General features: G+C 53.3%; 2 protein-coding genes across 18 annotated transcripts in view; one reads left to right on the forward strand and one right to left on the reverse strand.

Annotated features, from left to right (window-relative positions):
• LOC121447572 (kinesin-like protein KIF1A) overlaps window positions 1-11,011 on the forward strand; it is a 90,159-nt gene extending 79,148 nt beyond the window's left edge. For all 17 annotated transcript variants that reach the window (XM_041650892.1, XM_041650894.1, XM_041650895.1 and 14 more), the window contains 11 exons: window positions 375-489; window positions 1,379-1,512; window positions 2,927-2,988; window positions 3,276-3,421; window positions 3,811-4,011; window positions 4,457-4,534; window positions 5,074-5,198; window positions 5,984-6,136; window positions 6,601-6,793; window positions 7,534-7,652; window positions 8,014-11,011. In XM_041650892.1, the coding sequence (XP_041506826.1) occupies window positions 375-489; window positions 1,379-1,512; window positions 2,927-2,988; window positions 3,276-3,421; window positions 3,811-4,011; window positions 4,457-4,534; window positions 5,074-5,198; window positions 5,984-6,136; window positions 6,601-6,793; window positions 7,534-7,652; window positions 8,014-8,056 (1,369 nt within the window). In that variant the 3' untranslated portion in view covers window positions 8,057-11,011. The remainder of the gene's footprint in view (window positions 1-374; window positions 490-1,378; window positions 1,513-2,926; window positions 2,989-3,275; window positions 3,422-3,810; window positions 4,012-4,456; window positions 4,535-5,073; window positions 5,199-5,983; window positions 6,137-6,600; window positions 6,794-7,533; window positions 7,653-8,013) is intronic.
• A 3,960-nt stretch (window positions 11,012-14,971) lies between these two features.
• LOC121446896 (aquaporin-12-like) lies at window positions 14,972-22,456 on the reverse strand. The gene is made up of 3 exons (XM_041649793.1): window positions 21,850-22,456; window positions 20,036-20,152; window positions 14,972-15,138 (listed from the first exon to the last, which is right to left on the reverse strand). Exons 1-3 carry the CDS (start codon window positions 22,454-22,456, stop codon window positions 14,972-14,974), a joined length of 891 nt encoding a protein of 296 aa, XP_041505727.1.
• Between the last annotated feature and the right edge of the window lie 122 nt (window positions 22,457-22,578).

A 22,578-nucleotide genomic window follows, 5' to 3' on the forward strand; every position in this document is an offset into this window, starting at 1 on the left:
TGGAGGAGGGGTTAGCTAACTTGGGGAGATCCCTAGTGATGCCTCTTGGCTCAGACTGAGGCTGGGACAGCCCCCTCCCCTTCTTCTGCCTTCCTCCTTGCCCTTGGTGTGTCCTCTGAGGGCTCTCCCCTTCCTCCCAGTCCACACCGTGGAGCCGAGGAAGCTGGAGCCGGCAGGAAATGGCCCTCTGGAGGCCCCTGCTTGGTGCTAGGTCTGAGTGAGGAGGGATCTGCCACCCAAGCTTCCCGACCTGTGACTCCAATGACCCCCCCCCCCCCCCTGCAGTTCTGCCCTCTCTGTGTTTGTCTGCACGTCCCCGTTCCCGCCGAGAGCAGCCCCACACGTTGTCCTTTACCTTGTCTGCTTTCTTCCAGGACCTTCTACCAGTTCGAAGCAGCCTGGGACAGCTCCATGCATAACTCTCTCCTGCTCAACCGTGTCACCCCTTACCGCGAGAAAATCTACATGACCCTCTCTGCCTACATTGAGGCAAGACACCCACATCCACAGCACTGCCCCCCATAGCTCAAGGGACACTGAGGTCCAGTGACCCCCCCAACTCTCTTCCCAGAGAATGTCTCAAGTCCTTGAGTAAACCCATATGCCTTTAATGACAATGCTCAAAATTAGTATACACCTGCATCTTTAGTGCATGGATTCTAGCTTTGAGACTGCAAAAGGACTGCGTGACATCATTATTACCTTACATCAATATTCCAGAAAGGACAAAAATAGAAGCTCTTTACTGCAGCCGCCAGGCTATGGCCAGGTGTGTGCTGTGGCCCTTCTCTGTGGCCCCTGAGTGCTTCCGCCTGGGCACAGCAGCAAAGGAGAAGTGTGGGGATGGTGGGAGCCAGGGCACCGCTTCTCCATAGAGACAAATCACTCTGGATATCAGGTGTGGGCTGCCTCAGGGGCAGTGATACAGTTAGCCTGGGAAACACCAGTAAAGCCCCATCTTCAGAGCGTGTTTGTTGTGAGATGCCCACTATGTGCAGCTGGAGTTGTCAAGCATCCGCAGGAAGGAGTTTGCTGTGGTCTTTTAGAGTCTGGAGTGAGAGTGGCCAAGTTCAGCTTTGAGCTACAAGAAGATTTCAGGCTCTGCCCCTGGTTTACAGTTACACAGCCCAGGAGCAGAGTAGGTTTAGTGCCCTGGAGATTCTTGCTACCCTCTGTCTTCAGCAATGGGGGGCGGGGGGCAGAGCCCTGGCTCCCTCCCCTAGGATTCTGCCCAGGGTCAGGAGCAGGCATTAGTGTCTTCGGTGACTATCTCTCATGTCCTAGAGGAAGGTGGATAGGGATGGACATTGTACTGGTTGGGCTGGGGCCTGGGCACTCTGGACCGTCTCTATGCCTTGACCTCTGTCGTCTGTCACAGATGGAGAACTGCACCCAGCCAGCTGTCATCACCAAGGACTTCTGCATGGTGTTCTACTCTCGCGACGCCAAGCTACCCGCTTCACGCTCCATTCGCAACCTGTTTGGCAGTGGGAGCCTGAGGGCCACAGAAGGGTAAGCTTACTAGGGTGGGCAGAGGTGGGAAGCCTGAGCTTCAAAGAGGGGAGGGAGCCTTGGGTGTCACCCAGTCGACGGACACTCCTGTGTCAGGAAGCCCATAAGCTCCACAGCGCAGGCTGCTGGAGTGAGGACCAACCATCAACCCTGCAGCTCCCTGCCTTCAGGTGTACGTGCTGGGCAGTGGAAGCACATGTAGGGGACATGCATCATGTCAAATAGGCATGGCAGAGTCCTCTATTCCTTATGGGAAGCAGAGAGGCCTATGGACACCAACCTCCCCACGGGTGCCCTGCAACTCTACCCCAGGAATTTCTGCCCTTGGGTCTGCTTGTAGCTCATAGGAGAAGCTGAATGAGTGTGGTGGGGGTGGGGTGAGAGAAATGGCTTTGCTGAACCCTGGAAGGCCCAAGAAAGTTGGGTTTCAGACACTGGACCATCCTCTTCCTCCTCCTCCTCTTCCTCCTCCATTCTTGACGCTTACTGTAGCTTCAGTGGGAGGGCCTGAACTTGAACCATGGGGGAGGTGGGGGGGGCAGTGAGGCCCTCTGCAGCTCAGTACAGGCCACTAATCTACCACATGGAACCAGGGTCTGAGCCAACTCTGGGCACAGCCAAAAGGAAGGTGCTTGAGGATTAGGACTCAGTGGCCATCAAGGCCCAGCTCTGTGAGAGGGTTGTGTTGGTGACCTTGGTGGCATTGGTATCATAAGAATAGGAGGGTTTCTCTGTGGGCTTTGAGGACTTCAGGAGACTAATGGTGCCTGGTGCTGAGTGTAGCAAGTCTTTCTCTGTCCCACCAAGTCAGCTCCCAAATAACCACACGGAGACTTATTATTAACTGTGAAAAGCTTGTCTGGATAGCTCATTTCTAACGAGCTCCTGTAACTTAACCCATTTCTTTTAATTTACACGTTGCCACGTGACTTTTGGCTTGTTACCTCCTCTCCTACATGTCATGCTTCCTTCATGTCTTCCCACGACTCCTTCCTCTTCCCAGTGTTCTCTCTGCCTCCCCCAAATCCTGCCTAGCTCTTGCTCATTCAGCTTTTTATTAAACCAATCACAGTGACAGACATATCTTCACACAATGTAAAGGAATGTTCTACAGCAGCTGAGGATCTGAGCGGGGGACAAATGTGTCCATGTCTCTGTGTACCCCGACTCCCCCCAAGCAACTCCTGCTTCCAGAAAGGTCATTTAGTTCACACAGCCGAAGTCCCTTTGGGGTCTTGATCTAGAGTGGAAGTCTGCATAGAGAATGTAGTTTAGGAGGTGACATTACCACAACCTGAACAGGCTACCTGCCTTAGGCCTGTGATGAGATCTGTGTCCAGAAGGCATCAGCGGTGGTGATCTGTCCTCAAAGCTGTGCTTGCTATTGATATGACCTCTCCCTCTGCTTCCTCAGCAACCGCGTGACTGGTGTGTATGAGCTCAGCCTTTGCCACGTGGCCGACGCAGGTAGCCCAGGTAGGAAACTGTCTTGACTACTCTCTGCAGGGACAAGAGTCAGCACCCTGGGACTCCTGGCTAGATTTCCCTCCAGTCTCCAGTGTGTCCTCAGATGGGAGGGCAGACAGGAGGAGTCAGGTTTGCTAGCTACTGTGGCCACCTATGTCATAGTCTCATGGGAGAAGGACTGTTAGGCAGTCTGTGGGTGAGGCCCAGGGGAGCCAGTCTTGAACCCAGAAAGGAAAGAACTTTGGAGAAACCTGGTGTCTGTCTGTCAGAACGCTAGAGTATCAATCCCCATACAGGGATGCAGCGTCGGCGCCGGCGTGTGCTGGACACATCAGTAGCCTATGTTCGGGGTGAGGAGAACCTGGCTGGCTGGAGGCCTCGGAGTGACAGCCTAATCCTGGACCACCAGTGGGAGCTGGAGAAGCTGAGCCTTCTGCAGGAGGTGAGTGTGGGAGGCACTGGGGACCAAGAGGCACAGGAGAGCAGGACTAGGCAAGTGTAGCTAGTCAGCTGTGACCCGAAGGAAGCCCAAGTGAAGCCAGGGAAGTGCCCTCTGCAGAGATCTGCCACTGCTGGGTCTACCCACAGGGTGCACACGGGAAGCAGGATGCAGAGGCACAGTCCCCTACTGCTCACAACGGGGCCCCGTGAGCATCATGGGGAATCCTCGCTATGAAGGAGACCGCAAAGCTTGCCTGGGACTTCTGAGTCCTGCCAGCAATGTGTCCCTCAGGTTACCAGCCATAACCCGGGCAGAGAGGACTTTCCCACACTTTACCAGGGGCCCCCTGCTCTGGCTGGTGCCCTCTCTCACCTTTGTTTCCTTGGCAGGTGGAGAAGACGCGGCACTACCTGCTCCTACGGGAGAAGCTGGAGACCACCCAGAGGCCTGGCCCCGAGGCGCTGTCTCCAGCCTCCAGCGAGGACTCTGAGTCCCGCAGCTCCTCGGGTGCCTCTTCCCCACTGTCAGCTGAGGGTCAGCCATCACCCCTGGAGGTGCCCAATGAGAGGCAGAGGGAGCTGGCCGTCAAGGTAGGTTGGGTTGGTGGGTGCTGTGGCCACAGCAGTGACCCAGCCTGGTCTATGACAAGCTCTAGTCTGAGTTGCCAGAAGTTAAAGGATGGGGATGATTGGGACTAGTTAGTTCTTTGCCTGCTACCTTGCTCCACTTCACTCTCCTTCAGAACCCCCAGTTTGAAGCCTTTTGTAGGTTCTGTCCCAGCAGTGACTTGCCATCTCTGCAGTCTCTGAACTGCTGGGGAGCTAGCTCCCTGCCTCCACGCAGAGCCAGTCCTTGTCGCTATACAGGCCATTAGGGAGGCCTCGTGTCTTTAGGTGATGCTAAGTCACAGCCTCCCTAGAAGCACAGTGGAGGAGCTCTTTAATGTGTCCCACCCCATGGCTGGGTGGAAGTGTTGCCTCCTCAGCTTCCTGTTCAACAACTCCCCACCTCTAACCATGCGTTCTCCGTCTGCAGTGCTTACGACTCCTCATGCACACTTTCAACAGAGAGTACACCCACAGCCACGTCTGCATCAGTGCCAGTGAGAGCAAGGTAGGTTCATGCCCCAGATGTCTATAGTCAGGGGTGATCCTGGCCTGGCCTGCCAAAGGCAAGGAGGATTTGCTGAAGATCTCAGTTCTCATGGCCCAGTGAGATACCTTATAGCTGAATGGCTGGTTTCCCTGGGCCTGGGATCTGAGGAGACTGGGGTGTAAGTGAGGGCCTGACCTGGCCCATCTCAAACCACATGGTGTCTACCCAGGCTCTGTCTTCTCCTCGCTTCCTGTCCCCTTGACATTATCATTTTTTTCCTGGGACCATCATCCTGCAGGTTCCTACCAACTCCAGAAGCTCCTGACCCTGTAGACGCTGAAGGGGGAACCCACCTGGGTCAGGGCAGTCTGAAGCTCTGGGAGGAATAGTCGGGACTCTGTAGGAGTTAGAAGGAAGCCAGGGGTACAAAAAAAGGAGCACCCTGAGCTGGGAAAAGTGGGAGGGAGGGCATACAAATCAGAAAGTAAAATGCAGGCCAGCCCCATCCTCCTCCAGGCCCAGGGGTTCAGCTGAGAAAAACTTTCTGTCCCCTGCAGCTCTCTGAGATGTCCGTCACCCTGATGCGGGACCCATCCATGTCTCCTCTGGGTGCAGCCACACTCACTCCCTCTTCCACGTGCCCCTCTCTGATTGAAGGGCGCTATGGTGCCACGGATGTGAGGTGAGTGAGCTCTGCTCCTGGGGAAGCTTCCTGACACCCGAAGCCAATTGGTGACAGTTGCTGGGACTCAGGGAGGGAGAAGGTGGGTGCTGGGGCCCCAGAGAAAGGCGGGGCCTGGTGGAAGGATGCATTGGCCTTCTTGGAGTACCTGTGTCCATCCTACTCATACAACCTCTGTGCCCTCTAGCTCCTAGCTAGCACAAATGAAAGATATATTAGTGAATAAACCTGGAAACAAGAGAACAGAAACACCCCCTTTCCAGGGACAGGGCTCTAAATTTCTCGGTGGAGAGAAGGTAATTTGACCGGCGGAGGCTGTGGTGCAGCGTGGTAACACCGCCCGTTGTAACATCAACGATTACTAAGAGTTTGGGCTGTTTTCATTTTTTACTTTAAAGAATGTTTTAGACTTTCCAATTAAAAAAGCAAACAAGCAAAAGCAAAAAGCATAAACAAACAATCAAACAGAAGGCCTGGAACATTCTCTCAATACAGAGCAGCTTACCCCTGCTGAGCGACCATGGAGCCTGTTCACTCAGCCCAGTAGCTCTGAAGCCAGGTGGACTCTGACGCCTGGGTACTCCTCCTGAGGACTTAGCCAGGCAGCCCCTGAACCATTTCCCAGCAGCCCTGGAGCTGGGTGGACTCTGACACCTGGGTACTCCTGAGGACTTAACCAGGCAGCCCCTGAACCATTTCCCAGCAGCTCTGAGGAGGACGTTCCCAGGGAACACTAGTCCGTTGAAGAACCATGACAGAAGGCCAATGTTACCTTCCATCTCTAGGACCCCCCAGCCCTGCTCCAGGCCCGCCAGTCCAGAACCCGAGCTCCTGCCAGAAATTGACTCCAAGAAGACTCCCTCCCCTGCTCGGGCGTCAGAGGCAGACAAGGAGCCCCAACGCCTGCTGGTCCCCGACATTCAAGAGATCCGAGTCAGGTATGCGAGGTCTCTGCCCCAGTCAGAAGCTGTCTAGCAACAGGCACCCAACCCTGATGTGTGTGCAGGGCAGAGCTCGGTGCTAGGGACCCCCTCACCTATGTACAAGGAAGTCAGGCCTCTCTGGCCCTTGGCACAGAGGGGTAACAATCAGAGAGTAGAGGATTAGGGAATTGGGCAGAGATGGGGACTGAATGGATGGTGGGCACTGGGAAATTGCTTTGAAAATTTTAGCTTTTTTCCTCCCGAATCTCCCCATTGAAAACTGGAGAATTAGCCCAGATGTAGTTGGTGGTTCTGCTCTTGGGTATCCCAAGGCAATGTCAGTGACCCCTTCACAGCTGGTCTCCTTCCTTCCCAAGGGCCTAGTGCAGGGTCATAGAGTGTGAGCCCCCGTGTTGGTCCCTTACCCCAGCTGGCCGCCCAGGGTTCCTGAGCCAACAGGTGTTGTCTCTGTCTCCCAGCCCAATCGTCTCCAAGAAGGGGTACTTGCACTTCCTGGAACCACACACGGCTGGCTGGGCCAAGCGCTTCGTGGTCGTGCGGCGCCCCTATGCCTACATGTATAACAGCGACAAGGACACGGTCGAGAGATTTGTGCTCAACCTCTCCACGGCCCAGGTGGAGTACAGCGAAGACCAGCAGGCTATGCTCAAGGTGCGGCCGGAGCCCAGCTCAGATGTACTGAGTCCACCAGGGGCGCTACCCACTCTTTCCTCCCTGACCTGGCCCTGTCTGAGCCTCAGCAGCAACTGGTGATAGTATTGCCATTTGCCCATGCAATGGCCAGCAGTTAGGTCCTGTCCTGGGGCTCCCGAGAATCCTGGCAGGTCGGGTTACAGCTCCAATGAGCTCTCTTGCCCAAGGCATCGAGCCAAGGCTCTCCACAAGCATACAGTGCCCTAGAGGTATGGGAGCCAGAGCCTGTAGCTGGTCAGAGGGAAGGCTCTCCAAGACTGTGGAATGAGGCTACGGTGCTCACTGGGCATTTTATCTCTTGTGGTGAGAGCAAGCTTTATGGACTTAGTTACTATACACAACCAGCACAGAGGGCACAGATGAACGGGGCACTTTAAGCCAGGGTCCCAGGCAGAGGTGTGGCCCATGAAAGTCAGAGTCGTTCCCTGGGGATACAAAGCAGCATGAATACAGAGCTGGAACAAGCTTCCCGACCTCAGAGGCTTCCAGAATGGAGCTGCATGCCTGTGTGGTCAGGACAAAAGTGTGTGTTTTACAGAGAAGCTAGCCCCGCTCCTGGGGAAGTGGGTGCTGCGCTGTGTAAGCTTGGCTTTCTCTCCCACCTGTCCACTCTTGAAACCTTCCAAAAGAGCTTTTTCTCGGGAACGGGAGTGGCCATGCCGCCCCAGAGCCTTCTCACCAGTGACTTCCCTCTACAGACACCCAACACGTTCGCCGTGTGCACCGAGCACCGAGGCATCCTGCTGCAGGCCAACAGTGACAAGGACATGCACGACTGGCTGTACGCCTTCAACCCACTCCTGGCTGGGACCATTCGGTACGGGCTGGGCAGAGAGATGGTACCTGTTTCTGTGCCAGGGCTGCTCATGCAACAAGTCAGCTGGAAGACTTTCTGAATGCAGGTCCTAATGGGTGAACCCGGGCCCTTGGGATGGGATCTCACCTCTCCCAAACCACAGACTTGATGAAGGGCCATAGGGATGAGGCAGGCTAAGGTGCCCCTGCCCCCAAAGCATTGATGCATCAGATAGCAGGTTTCAATCTATGAGTATAAGGGGCCAAATAAGACACGTGGCTATGGCATGGTGTGGGGATCTGCTGAGCTGACTCTGGCTTCTGGAGGGTCTGGGGATCGACTCCTGGCCCTGACCACAGCTTCTTTACCCGCACCCTTGCAGGTCCAAGCTCTCCCGAAGGAGATCTGCGCAGATGCGGGTCTGAGCCGAAGCCTCCTGGACATCCAGTGGCCCAGACCACTCCCCTGTCCTCATCTGTCCTGTCATCTGCCACTCAGCCCTTCTCCCACCAGGGGACACCTGTGCTGGGCCCAGCAACCCCACCTCTGGTGGGAGGCCTACACCACATGACGAATTGTGCCCCCCAGAGGTTGTGTGTGTTGTTGTTTCTTCCAAAATTGCTCTGGTGGAAAGTTCGGAATGCCAGGAAGGTCAGAGGGCACAAGACCCAGGGTATTGCCGCTGTTCTAATATTTTTTTAAGCATAGACAGACTTATAATTAATATACATTAGTTAGTGGCGTTGAAACAGTCCTCTGAGACATTAACTATAAGACTGTGTTCTGTTTGTAAGTATTTATTTCTAATGCCTCCAGGTAGGGCTGTAAGGTTCACGTGGAGCTCTTCCCAACACCCTTCACCCCCTCAGCCTAGGCCCTGTTGGTTCCCACATATGTCTCCAGCCTGCTAGGAGCAGAGAGAGGAAGGGGTGTGAACAAGCCATGGCTCCTCACAGCTGGCCCAGGGATGCTCCGCCCTGGCCAGTTTTGTCTGAGATGGACCTACCAGGGTCTGTGTGTGAGAGGGGTCTGCAAGTTCCGAGACTTAGGGGACTCAGATGGTGCAGTCTGCTGCTTCTGAGGGAACGGCTCCCAAGATGGCTCGCTAAGGGTAGGGCAGGCAGCTTCATTCCCAGAGTGGGGAGGGTCCGATGAGCGGAGTGAAAGACGATCACCCCTTGCTTGGCAGTGCAGACTGGCTCCAGCTAGGCTGTGCACAGGCTGTTGGGTAAAGTGGCCAGGTTTACACAGGGCTGTGGGCGGCAGAGCCCGCTGGCATTCAGGATGGGGTCTCTGATTTTAGCCATGGGTGTCGGTGAGAAGAGAACTCAATGAGTGATGTGTGTCCTTATCAGGCAGTTGAGGGTGACCTCGTGGTGGTCTCGGCAAAGGGACTCTTCTCTTCTGCATCTGGGGAATTTCCCTGTCACAGGCCTATTTGGAAACCTGAAGCCAAACCTCAAGTCCCCAGCGCCCCTCAGGAGCAGTTACACTCAGCATCCAGCTATTCCAGGCCTCTCTCTCCACCTTCGCCATCTCCCCCACCCGCAGATAAACTGCTGGGTCTGAGTTCCCTGTCAGACCAGGCTGTCTCCACATGGTACTGACATGACATGGAGACTCCCGAGGCCATTGTTCACAGAATCTCTACTGACTGGAAAGGCATAGCAGACGGTTCTGGCTTCAAGGTCCCTTAGCATAGTTATCAAGTGCCCTGCCCTTCATCCAGGCATCAAGATTCAAGGTGGTAGCAGGGTTCATGCTGGCAGTTGTATATGCACCTGCCAGCCAGTGTGAGCCCTGCTGAGACTGAGAATCCACCTATCACTGGGGTCAGGTGCCGTATGAGTGGCCACCATCATGCCCGGCTATCCTCATCCCCGGGACCTGAGGTAATTGTCCTTAGCATCAGGTCTCAGGAAACCCTATCTTTGCAATATAGAATAAGACTTATTTCTATGAATCCAGACCAAGATGCCCACCCCCAGACCAAAATTAAACCATAACCAGAAACCAGGTGACCTGGGCTGTCTAATATGGTGGACCTTGGAGGCTGCGGTAGAGTAGAGAGAAGACAGCTGTGTGCTTGACTCTGATACTCATGATCTACAAAAAGAAGGGAAAGAGCGAGTTGCTTAGATTTCTTGGTTCCCCAGGGCCACACAGCCACACAGCTCCCAGCAGGCAGAGAGGCAGCCAGGCTTGCCACGCTCGCTCAGGCCAACCAACCTGAAGCTGAGGCCTTGGAAGGGTCTGGCTGCACCCAGCATGTGGGTGTCTGAGGCCAGCCAACCTACAGAGCCCCTGTGCCTGGGTCGGGTTATAGAAAGGTAGGAACTCTACCCCCCACCTACACACACACACACACATACACTATTCAGAGGCATTGTCTAGGAACCAAGGTGGGCTCCCTGCTTTTGTGGGAAGTCCTGAGTCAGAGTCTAGTAACCAGAACTGGTTGAGCAAGAACCGCATCCACAGCCCAGGAAACCTGATTTCTTCATGCCCTCCCTGCCCAAAACTATGTCAGCTGAAGGTCATTTATCTGAGCCGACAGGGAGGGCTGACTTGGAGACGGGGTGGACTCATGTCTTGAACTACAAGCACATCTTTCTGTTTGCTGCTAAGTGTAGAGAGACGGATCCAGAAAACCACTTCCACAGACAGTTTGGTTTTGATACTTGATGCTGCCCAGGCTGTGACCTCAGTTTAATTTGGGATAATCATCTTTCCTGGAGAGTTTGGGCTGCTTCTGCATCCTGGGAGAACCCGGCCCAGTGCTGGGTTCCTGTGAAACCCTGCTACTGCCTGGATAACACGTCTAAGGCCTCCTGTCCTGCTCTAAGGAATCATGCCAACCGTGTGTGTGTGTGTGTATGTGTGTGTGTGTGTGCGCGCGCGTGCATACACACATACACACACAACAGCTGTACTAAATTGTTCTCCTTATCTCTCCTGGTCCCTGGAGACCCCTGAATGTCTTGGGATTGCTGAATGTGACTGATGTGACAGATATGTTGATTCTCTGCTCCACCTAGTGTGGGAACCTCAAGAGACACATTCCTTTACCCGTGGGATTGGAACCATGCAGTCCCCCAGGATGGACAGATGCCGTGGCTGACCTGAGTCTCTCCTTGAGCCTGGACCTCCTGTAGTCTGTCTATACCGAGGGCCCCCCTGCAACTCAGAGGCTGTGTCCCCGACTTGTACATATGTGATTGCCGTGGGCACCCCCTGGCCCCCGTGTCGTAACCATCCGACGTAATGACTAGTATCCTGCTGTTTACACCTGAGTGTTAGCTGTAGGCTCTTGTACTGTTTGTGTGCTCTTAGGGCTCTGTCCAATTAAGAAATAAACGTGGCTCTCATGCAACACACAACCATTCACTTCTGTCTCTGTCTATTGGCTACGACTGGACATGCTCACAGGTGGTACTGGCCCCCTGGGGTAAGGAATGGAGGAGGCCGCTTCTTGGATGACAGAGAGGCAGAGGCTTTGAGGGGTGCAAGACGGTGCTAGCTCTGAGCCCGTCTGCTTCCTTCAGGACTGACTGAACATATTCCAGGCATCCCTACCTGTGTGCAGTGGGCTCTATGCAGCTGCTACTCACTCCTTTTCCCAGCAGCCTTTTGGGTTGCGGTGCCTCAGAGGCTCTGACCCACAGGGCCTAGGAACTTTCCCTGATGTGAGAGCCTCACCCACTCATGGGGTCCTGATCTTTCAATGGGCTGGGAGTTTGGAGTCCCCACCGCACTGGTGATTCACGGAAGTATAAGAAATGAGTCTCGGACTTCAAGAAAATGAATACACAGTCCACAGCATATTGGCAAGTCAAGAGCCCAGTGCCTCGCTCTGGTGGTCATTACTTTTCCTCACATTCTTAGGCGATTGGCTAATACCAAACTGCACAACTTCTGGGAAGAAATGAAACTTATCATATATTTTGATTTCAAGAAATGCTGGTCCTGTAGGAGTTTGAATTTCTACCAAGTGGCTTCTTTACATTTTTTTTTAAAAGTGGAGTTCTGTCTTATTTGAGAGGAAAAACAGTCTTTGCTTCCATTTGTCATGGGAGGATGGATCTATATGGCTGCCAAGTGTTAACTGGCTACCTCCAAAGGACACCAGGTTGGCTGGGGCCCTGGGGAGCAGAGATGTGCCCTGGAGTCTCCTGTGGTGTCACTCCCTGGCTGCAGAAGGTATTGCCCCAGCCTGAGAAGCAGCTGCCTCAGTGGGAGTCTTGGGTCTCAGGCCTGGTAGGCTCTAGGCTTGCGGTCTGTGGAGACCACGAAAACATCAGAGGGCATGGGCTAGCCTTCCTTCATCTTCCTGAGCTAAGTTATATTCTAGCCCTGAGTTCATTTGGCTTGGCCAGCCTGGGCGTGTCCCAGTGTAATGAGACTGGATCCCTAACCAGGTGCTCCAAAGTTGGGGTCAAGATTCCCAGAGATGCAACATGGCCCTGAGACACTCGGGCTCTGGAAAGCTTGTGACTGGTCGCTCTAGACTGAGCAGGGCTAGCTTTGAGGGACCAGCTAGCCAGGGAAGGAGGAGTGGTCTGATTTTTCTGTTTAAGTATTGAACTTGTGTAGTGTTCCCTACTAGGAACTCCCTTGGTCCCAGGCATGTGATCTGCTTCAGTTCCCATCAGAGATAGGCTCCTACGGCCTGGTCCACACTCGCCTTGTCCACACCCGCCTTGTCCACATTCGACTGCTGACCTTGGTCATCCCTTGAAGCAGGTGTGGTGGTGCTATTCTGGGTCCAGAAACAGAGACAGCCCCTGCTCTGAGACTCCCGGGCTGCAGGACCAGCTTCCAATGGCTTTCTGATCTTCCCCACCAGGGGGCGCTGCCTCACAACTGCCCCTCCCCCCCAAATCTTCTTTCTTTTCTTATTGATTTATTCATTCATTTATTTATTTTATATCCCAAGGGTGAATTCCTCTCCCTCCGCTCCTGCTTAGGATGGGTGGCAGGACCCTCTTGGGACCCAGCTTTCGGGGGACCAGGCTCTCTTCACCCAAGCAGGCTCTGGAATAGCAGAACATGGGCTGTGGAGAAGGCAAAGGGCCCAGCAGGGGCAGACAGGGGAACCCTTATGGTTGGTTGGGTTGGCCTGAGTAGCTTGGGGCTTGGGAGTGGTAATCCCAGGCTCTTCTGCCCCAAATATCCTAAAGGCTATGAAAGTTTTAGTCTAGACTTGTGCAGGGCAAAAGGAAGATGACCTTACACTCAGGACTGACAGTGTCCTCCCTCTGATTTAAGATGAGTGTCTGCTGCCAGATGCCCTGGGTTAGAGAAACAAGAATCAATGCCCTGGGTTAGAGAAACAAGGCCTGAGAGGACTGACCACCAGGGGCCTGCATTGAGGAGCCATCATGGGCTGGGGAATTGCCTAGTCAGGAGGGGCTGTGGCCCAGGAGGAGGAAGAAGACCCACAGGGTACCACCCGGGAGACCAGTGGCTCTAGACTCCGGAAGGATAGAGTACTGCACAGGCTGAGCACCTCCCAGCCAGAAACAGCCACTTCCCAAGCTCAGGTCCTGATTTCACAGTTCTGCAGAAGGTGCTGGGGTTGGACTGTCCCCACAGACAGTTCTGCAGAAGGCTCTGAGGTTGGAATGTCCCCACAGACAGCCGGGTGTACTTCCTGAGGAGATTGTCCATGGCCACTCGGCTTCCTCCAGCATAGACCCGGCAGGCTCCCTCTCTGCCTGCATCCCTTACCTACCTCCTCTCCCATACAGAGGAAATCAGTGTTGCTCTGGCTTTTCCAAACCAAAAGTGAAACTATTCTGATAAACAAGTGTGCATTTTTTTTTGCTAGAAATAGATTTATTTTTCATAAAAACACTGCATTTTGTTTTGTCAGCAAATCTTAACTCATGGAGTTTTAGAGACTTCTCGATGTATTGCTTCATAGACATACCATAGTGAAAACGGTCAGTTTTCAAAAGCATTGGAAACAGTGGTGCAGCAAACACCAAAGACTGGGAATGTACTCTGGGATAAATTCCTATCAAAAACTGTGTGTGGATATCCACTCCTCTACCCCATGCATGTGGATGTGCACACATGTGTGTACATGCGTATGCACGCAACACTTGCACAGCTTCTAGAATAGCTCCAAGCTGTCCTCTCACCACCATGGCACAGACACACGTGGCTCTTACATCCTCCATGTACATCACTCCGTACAGCCACCTTATACATAATGTATTATTTTTTCGCTTTCCACATCTGGACCAAGTTCTGCCACATTGTGCCAAAAGACTGTGACCCTGACACTTCAATCCCAGCAGGATTTCTGTCCCAGCTGTCCAGGCAGGCCATGAAGCCCCCAGGCTGCCAGCCTCGATGGGTTCGGTGTGGCCGTGAGGAGCTGTCTCTGTTCCTGGGATGCCGCCTTGGGTGCGGCAATTATGATGCCACCGGCAGGCCTGATGCAGTTATAAAGTCCTGCAGGGTGCTGGTAGGCACACGGCCCTTATCACCTTCCATTGCATGCACACTGCCCCCACATCACCACCTCTGTGTCCTCACCATCCCAAAGTAGGAGGCCACACAGAACTGGCTCTCCAGCCCCTTCCAAGAGCAATCAGGGAACTGGGTCCTTGTCACTCATTTCCAGGTTGGTCGCACCAACAAAGGGAAGGAGGCTAGGTGTTCCGGACAGGGACCTCTGCCAGAATGAGTATGCAGAAGAGCCTTAGAGAAGGTGAAGGGGCAGGCATGGAAGGGTCTGAAAGCATCTTCTCCTTGTTGTGGCCTAACCAGTATCCAGGAAACCCGGACTATCCCCTTGCTTTGTCCTCTGGTCCTACCCCATCACAGAGCAACTGACCCAGGAACTTCTTGGGAGAAGGGTTGGCCTAGCTTTGGGGAATAAAGAGCCAGTGTTCTAAGGGTAGGAAATGTGAGAGATAGCAGCATTAGGTTCCTTGCTCTGGGCCCGGACCCCTGAAATATATCCACTGAACTCCACTGCAGGTTCCACAGTTGTCCTTGGGGTCCCCAGAAAGTCTTAGGCCTCTTTTGACTCTGGGCTCCCAGGCATGTACCAGGTAGCCAGGCCCAGGTTAGCTCACCCTGGGCCTTTTGCCAGTCTTTGTAACCTTAATTTTTTATTATCACTCTGTAAACATGAATCAGGAAAGAATGTGTCAGGTAAAAAGGACTCACACTCACCTGTCCTTCCAGAAGCTTCTGTCAGGCCAGGGAGTCAGGTGGGTCACAGACACGGTTTATTGGCAAATGGATTCATGGAGGGGAGCCCCAAAAGTCTCATGAGGGGTCTGAAACCTTGTGAACAAGACAGCTCAGCTGGACCCCAGTATCTACAGCTTTTTGCCACTATACTCCTTTGTGGGCGTCTGGGTAGCCGCAGAACCTGGGGACAGCTTCCCTCTGGGAGTTCGGTACTTGTTTTTCTGCCGATAGAAGAGATTTCTCTGGAAAAGGCGGGGAAGGTGGCCCTGATGGAGTAGGACAGCCAGGATCATACCTGTAAGAGGTGGGGTCAGGTTGTAGAAGAGTCCCAACAGAAGAGCCCAGGCCCTCCCTGCAAGGCTCTACCTGGGCTCTGGCCACATCCTTCCTCTGGGTCTTGCCCCTTAGTGCCGAGAACAAGCTACCTAGATCTTTTGGAGCACAGATGGGAGGTTGGGATGCTTCTAGATTGTGCTCTGGGGACTCAGGATTCAGGTGTCCCATGCAAATGTCCCACACCAGTTTTCAGTGCCCTCCTACAGCCTCTCTTTCAGGTTGCTTCTAAGGGTGGCGAAGCAGGCAGGCTGCTTTCAGTTAGCAGAAGTTTGGGGGGAGGATATGCTGGATAGTTTTTTTTTTTGTTTTGTTTTTTGTTTTTTGGTTTTTTTTTTTTTTTTTTTTTTTTGTTTTGTCACAAGCTAAAGTCATCTAGAGGAGGAAGCCTCAGTTAAGAAAATGCCTCCACCTGGTGGTGGTAGTGCACACCTTTAAGTCCAGCACTTGAAGGCAGAGGCAAACGGATCTCTGTGAGTTCGAGGCCAGCCTGGTCTACAGAGCATGTTCCAGGACAGCCAGGACTACACAGAGAAACCTGTATTTTTTATAAAAGCCTCCATAAGAGTGGGCTGTAGGTAAAACTATAGGGCATTTTCTTAACTAACAATTAATGGAAGAGGGTCCAGCCCAAACTGCGGCTGGTGCCATCTGTGGGCTGGTGGTCCTGGCTTTCTTTTAAAGAGAGCAGGCTTGAGCAAGCCAGAGGGAACAAGCCAGTAACTGCACCCCCTCCATGGCTTCTATGTCAGCTCCTGCCTCCAGGTTCCTGCCCTGTTTGAGCTCCTGTAGTGACTTCCTTCGATGCTGTTGTGGAAATGTAAGCTGATTGGCCCCTTTCCTCCCCAACTTGCTTTGGTCATGGTGTTTGTCACAGCAATGATAATCCTAAAACGGGGGGGGGGGGAGCACAGGGCTGAACCCGGCTGGGAGGGACTAGGGAGTGGGCAGCTGGATCAGTCTCAGTTTTCTTCTGATATCCCCAGTCCCCACCTCCTCCAGGGTCTCAGAGGGACCAGCTAGCCAGGGAAGGAGGAGTGGTCTGATTTTTCTGTTTAAGTATTGAACTTGTGTAGTGTTCCCTACTAGGAACTCCCTTGGTCCCAGGCATGTGATCTGCTTCAGTTCCCATCAGAGATAGGCTCCTACGGCCTGGTCCACACTCGCCTTGTCCACACCCGCCTTGTCCACATTCGACTGCTGACCTTGGTCATCCCTTGAAGCAGGTGTGGTGGTGCTATTCTGGGTCCAGAAACAGAGACAGCCCCTGCTCTGAGACTCCCGGGCTGCAGGACCAGCTTCCAATGGCTTTCTGATCTTCCCCACCAGGGGGCGCTGCCTCACAACTGCCCCCCCCAATCTTCTTTCTTTTCTTATTGATTTATTCATTCATTCATTTATTTTATATCCCAAGGGTGAATTCCTCTCCCTCCGCTCCTGCTAAGTTCCTGCCCTGACATTCCTCGATGATGAACAGCACCTGGAGCTGAAAAGCAGGAGGGAAGGAGGGCACATGAAACAAAGTAAAACCCAGGCCAGCCCCATTTTCCTCCATGCCCAGAGGTCCAGCTGAGAAAGACTTCCTGTCTCCTGCAGCTCTCCGAAGTGTCTGTCACTCTGAAGCAGGTGATATGGAAGTGTAAGACAAATAAACCCTTTCTTCCCAAGGTGCTTTGGTCATGGTGTTTCATCACAGCAATGGTAGCCCTAAAACAGGTTAGACCTAGCCTGGGAAGGACTAGGGAGCAAGAGGGACCAGCCGACTGGGAAAGGAGGAGAGACCTCAATCTGCAGTGTCCACTCCCACCTCCTCTCTGGAGCAGATCTCCCATGGATACCATCAAAACGCGGCATATCAAGTTGCAGTAAGAGAAAGCTCCTCTCCTTATATGAAGGCTGGGCAAGGACACAGGAGGAGAAAGAGAGTCTCCAAAGCCGGCAAAAGAGCCAGAGACAGCCCCTCCTCCAACTGTTAGGAGTCCCACAAATGGACCAAGCTACAGGACTGTAACAAAAACGCAGAGGGCCTAGGTCAGTATCATTTAGGCTCCCTGGTTGTCAGTCCAGACTCTGTGAGCCCCTAAGAGCCAGAATTGATTCTGTGGGGTTTTGTTTGTTTATGATGTCCTTGACCCCTCTGGTTTCTACAATCCTTCCTCCCTCTCTTCAGTAGGATTCCCTGTGCTTCGCCTAATGTCTAACTGCCCTGTTCTTTTTTGGGGGGTCGGAGGGGTAGAGGTGTCTTGTTTTGTTTTTGTTTGTTTGTTCTGTTTTGTTTTTTTCGAGACAGGGTTTCTCTGTGTAGCATTGGCTGTCCTAGAACTTGCTCTGTAGACCAGGCTAGCTTCGAACTCACGGAGATCTACTTGCCTCTACCTCCTGAGTGCTGAGATTAAAGCCAACTCACCTTAGTTCTTAACGGTGACTCCCTGTCTCTCTCTTTCCCCCTTTCCTGTGTGTGTGTATTATGTATGTGTGTGTGTTTGTGTGTGTGTATTTCTACATCCCAGCCATATGAAGATTGTGGTGACTTGATCTCAGTTCCTCATGTGTTCAACAAAAACATTTTACGGAACAGAGCCACCGCTCCAGCTCCTCAACGTTGAATTCTAACTAAACTTTGTAAATTTTTGTTTTCGTGTTGGCGACTTCTAGATGAAGATGGTGACTGGAGCTAGGCATGGTGGCACATGCCTTTCATTCTGTCGCGCCAGGCAGGAGGCTCAAAGTCTGAGGCCAAGCTGACCAGAAGTGACCCCCACATCGTGGGGGATGAACATGGAGGCAGCCTACCCAAGTTATGTTAAAAACTGAAACATTAGGGTTGAAGAGATGTCTTGGCCTATAAGGTACTTGTCTTAAAAGTACGAGGGCCTGTTTGGTCTCCAGCACCTATGTATATATGTAAAAAAAGCCAGGTATAGCACACACCTTTAGTCCCAACACTCAGGAGACAGAGGCAGGTGGAGGACCTCTATGAGTTTGAGGCCAACCTGATCTCCATAAAGAGTTCCAGAACAGCCGGGCTTCATGGAGAGACCCAAGCTCACCCTCTCCAAAAAAGCAAGATGTCGTGGTACATGCTTGTAATCCCAGCACTGGGGAGGAAGAGAAAAGATCCCTGGGGCTTGCTGGCCAGTCAGTCTATCCTAATCAGAGAGCTCTCTCTAAAACAAAAACAACACAAAACAACAACAAAGGAATGACATTCAAGGTTGACCTCTGGCTTCCATGTGCACACACCCAAATGTATACTCACATACATGAACACACATGCATACTCATGTATATGAACACATGCACGTGCACGCTCACACACGTGTTCACATGCATGAACACATGTACACGCATGCACACACATGCACAAACGCATGTACATAGCGCACAATGCACACATTCATGTCACATACATGAACACATGTACACGCACGCACACGCATGCATTCATATGCACGAACACATGTACACAGCACGCAATGCACACGTGTGTGTTCACATGCATGAACACATGTACACGCACACACATGCATTCGTATGCACGAACACATGTACATGCATGTGTGTTCGCATGCACGAACACATGTACACAGCGCACAATGCAAACATGTGTTCACCTACATGAACACATCCACACACATGCACACGTGTGTTCACATGCATGAACATATGTACATGCATGCACGCACACCTACACACACGTTAAAGCTATAAAGTCATAGAGGAGCCCTGCAGTGTGTATTTGGGGACAAGGACATAAATTGGAAGCAGTCCACAGTCACCTTACAAGAAACCAGGTTACAGGGCTGGTGAGATGGCTCAGTGGTTAAGAGCAGTGACTGCTCCTCCAGAGGACCCTGGTTCAATTCCCAGCACCCACATGGCAACTCACAGCTGTCTATAACTCCAGTTCCAGAGAATATGACATCGTTATACCAATGTGCATGAAATAAAGTTAAATAAAGTTTAAAAAAGAAAGAAAGAAACCAGGTTACAGGTGGTGAGCCCATATCTCAGTCCTCATCCCACGGTTGTGTTCGTGGGAAGAGCTGGGACTCGTGTTCCTGTTCCTGTTCCCCTCGGGTTGAGGCTCTACCCTGAGTCCTGCCAAGTGTGGACCCTGAAAGGAGTGGAAGGTTTCCAAGTTTCCAGTGGGCCTCAGTCATCTGGTAAAGCCATGGACGGTGTGGGGAGACCTAGTACCTGGGCCCAGGGCCAGAAAGGAATTCCCCAGATCCTGTAGTGAGAGACAGAGACATCTGGTGGCCTTCCCTGGGTTACTCTAGCCCAAGGACTTCCACTGCTCTTCCTCTTTCAGAACTTGGATGACTGGAGGGGGTTCACTTTGTGCTTCAAGGAGTCACAGGGCAGACCCACCGGGAGCTACAGGCCCTGACCACCCAGGGCTGCAGCCCTGAAAGACATGAGATCATCCAAGCATGACCTCTGCGCCCCAGAGACCCTGTGGCAGCAGAACCCAGAAGGACAGCTTTAAGTAGGTATGTGAAGATGCCCTGGGGAGGAGGGAATCCCAGTCACAAGTGAACTTGTGCAGCCTGTCCCTGCTGCCCACACCGAGTTTCGGAGGGTCCGATTCTCCACATCCCACTTTCCACCCAACACCGTCCCCTCTCCTCTGTGACAATCCAAACCGAGACATAGCCATCTTAGTCACTTCCTCCAACTGCCCACACTACAGACACCAGGAAGGAGAACTGAGCTCAAACTCTTGTTGCCCCAACACCCAAGGTCCCAGGGAGCCAGGAAGGGTGGCAGCATCATGAATCTGTAGCCGGCAATGCCCTGTGTGTCTGTGTCTGCCCATGGACACCACCTAGGCCAACCTCGCCCCCACTACTCACCCGCCACAGGACCAAGGCAATACACATGAGCGTACTCCAGCAAGGTGTTCCCAGAGCAGTGGAATGTGACAGAGGCAGCCAGGGCAGGATTGAAGAAGGCAGATGTGTAGGGCCCAGCTGTGGACAGAAGCACCAAATCCTCATGGCCTGATTCTGACTGAAGCTGAGACCATGCTGCTAGACATGAGATTGGGCTCTTGGCACTAGGGGACTGGGGACAGCCGCTCTCCTTGTTGCAGGCTGATGAGCACAAAGGAACAAGGCCAAACAAGGTCACGGGAGAGGCGCTAGGACCAAGGTCGTACCAGGGATGTCTGACACACTCCCCCATCCCTCACCCTGAGTGAGACTCCTACATCAGGAGTCCTCTGATCCAACCCCCACCCCCAACTTCTGGGAGGTGACCCAGAGATATTGGGGAGAAACAGCAGGGGATATGGGGAGGGAAAGAGAAGAGGGCCAGAGCCAGAGAAGGGAATACAAAACAAACAAACAAAAAAAATAAAACAAGGAAAGGAGCCAGGGTAGGGTGGGGGTGGGGCGGGAGGCAAGAGCAAGACAGGGAGAGTGAGATAAAAACAGAGATGTCACTTGCAGGCCTTGGGAGAACTACAGAGAAGTCACCTGCTGAGTAGCCACAGGAGAGAAGTGGGGTGAGGGGAGCAGTTGAGCCAGTTACGACCTTTCAAGCCATGCCAGGAAGCTGGACAATGGCTCAGGAAGAGCAAGCGCCCTGTGGACCTAGACTTGGGTGGGAGCTGGGAAGCCTGGCTCGCAGGGTAGGGTAAGGTACAGCTGCTCCTGTGTGCTCTGCTGTAGGTCACCACCCTCCCTCATTCTCTGTGCTTCTGGCCTCAGCTCATCGCCTCTGACCAGGGTGCTGGAGGTGACCACGGTCTTGCTAGGGTCACCAAGTGTTGGGCTGACTTGGCTCAGCATTGGCTCGTGTTGGGTTCTTGGCCTTCTGGAACAAGCCTTTAGAAATCTCAGCTCTGGGGCTGGAGAGATGGTTCAGAGGCTAAGAGCACTGACTGCTCTTCCAGAGGTCGATTTCCACCAACCATGTGGTGGCTCACAACCATCTGTAATGAGATCTGGCACCCTCTTCCGGCCTGCAGGCATACATGCAGATAGAATACTGCATTCAAAATAAATAAATAAATAAGTAATAAATAAATAAATCTTTTTTAAAAAGGAAGGAAAAAGCAGCCTCAGCATCCGTCATGATGCAGCATCCATAGAGCCCGCAGCTCTCAGGAGCAGCAGGTCAACAGCCTGTAGTGTTCCCTGTCCTGGGACCCCATCTAGGGATGTCTCCCTCCAGGAAGATCCCTAGGCTGATAAGTGAGATCTGGGAGCCTTGAATCAGCCTGAAGTGGGCCCAGAGAACCCCTTGAAAGAACATGAGGGACCACAAAAACCTAGTCAGGATGCCAGCATGACCACAGCAGAGATCACAGGCGTGTGGGGCTGCTGCTGTCCCGGGCCTGAGTGAGGAGGGTGTGACGACCCAAGGAGAAAGAAATCATAAGACTTGTTGCCCTTTTTGGGGTGATCGAGGGCTCAGGAGCATCCAGAGCACAGCCGGGACCAAGCCATGAACGGTGTAATTGCTTCAGCTGCCCCAGATGTAATGAACACAGTTGGGAGCTACGGAGACATGCATGGTACAAGGCCTAGCCTCCCAGCCCCTACCCCCTTGTTGGGGAGCCCAACAAGTGCCTACAAGGACTTGTGGGCCCCTCGGTCAGCAGACCCCCCCCCTTAGGGTACCAATGAAGGTGCTGAGGTCCTGAAAGTGGAGCCCGTCTTACCTGTGTAGGCCATGAAAGTAACCAGCAGGGCCAGGGCAGGCACCCTGTAGACGAGAAGGCTGTGCTGCAGGTGGAGGAGGCTCAGATGGAAGAAGAAGGTGCAGGCACCCTCCACCAGTGTACCCTGCAGCACGGATGTGCGCAGGGTGGAGCTGCAGTCCACAGCCATGAGGCTCTGCAGCAAATGTAGTTCACTGAGCTCCCAGGTCCAGCAGTGCTGGGTCAGGGCACAGGCGGCCTGGGCACCCAGGACCTGGGCCACCACTTTCAGCAGGGTGTTGGGCAGTGATGCCTCGGCCATGAGGAACTCCTGTAAGGCCACAGTGGGGTTGGCAGAGGCCCCATCAAAGGTGACCCCGTGCACCACGAAGAGCAGGAAGACCAGGGTCAGCAACAGGTCGGGCCCGAAGCCCCCGGCCCAGGGGCCAAGTTCCACCAACACTCGCAACTCGAGGCAGCAGGCTGCCAGCTGGGCTGCTCCCACTGCCTCCCGGGAAAAGTTAGCATAGGTGCCTGCTGGGAGCAGGGCTTTAGATGCCCTTCTCGCCACCTCACACAGGGCACAGGTGGCAAAAAAGAAAGAGAGGGATACGTTCAGACTGGCCATCACTCTGGGACCTACAGGGAGTTCTGCTGAGCTAGGACCTGGTGACGTGTGGGAGACTGGCTGGCCCCGCAGTCCAAGGACAGAGGAGCTGTACGAGAATGCACCTGGCTCCTGGGAACACC

Source organism: Microtus oregoni, unplaced genomic scaffold (genome assembly GCF_018167655.1).
Source record: "Microtus oregoni isolate MIOR12 unplaced genomic scaffold, Mior012 000004F_ref0000308, whole genome shotgun sequence".
Lineage (NCBI taxonomy): Eukaryota > Metazoa > Chordata > Mammalia > Rodentia > Cricetidae > Microtus > Microtus oregoni.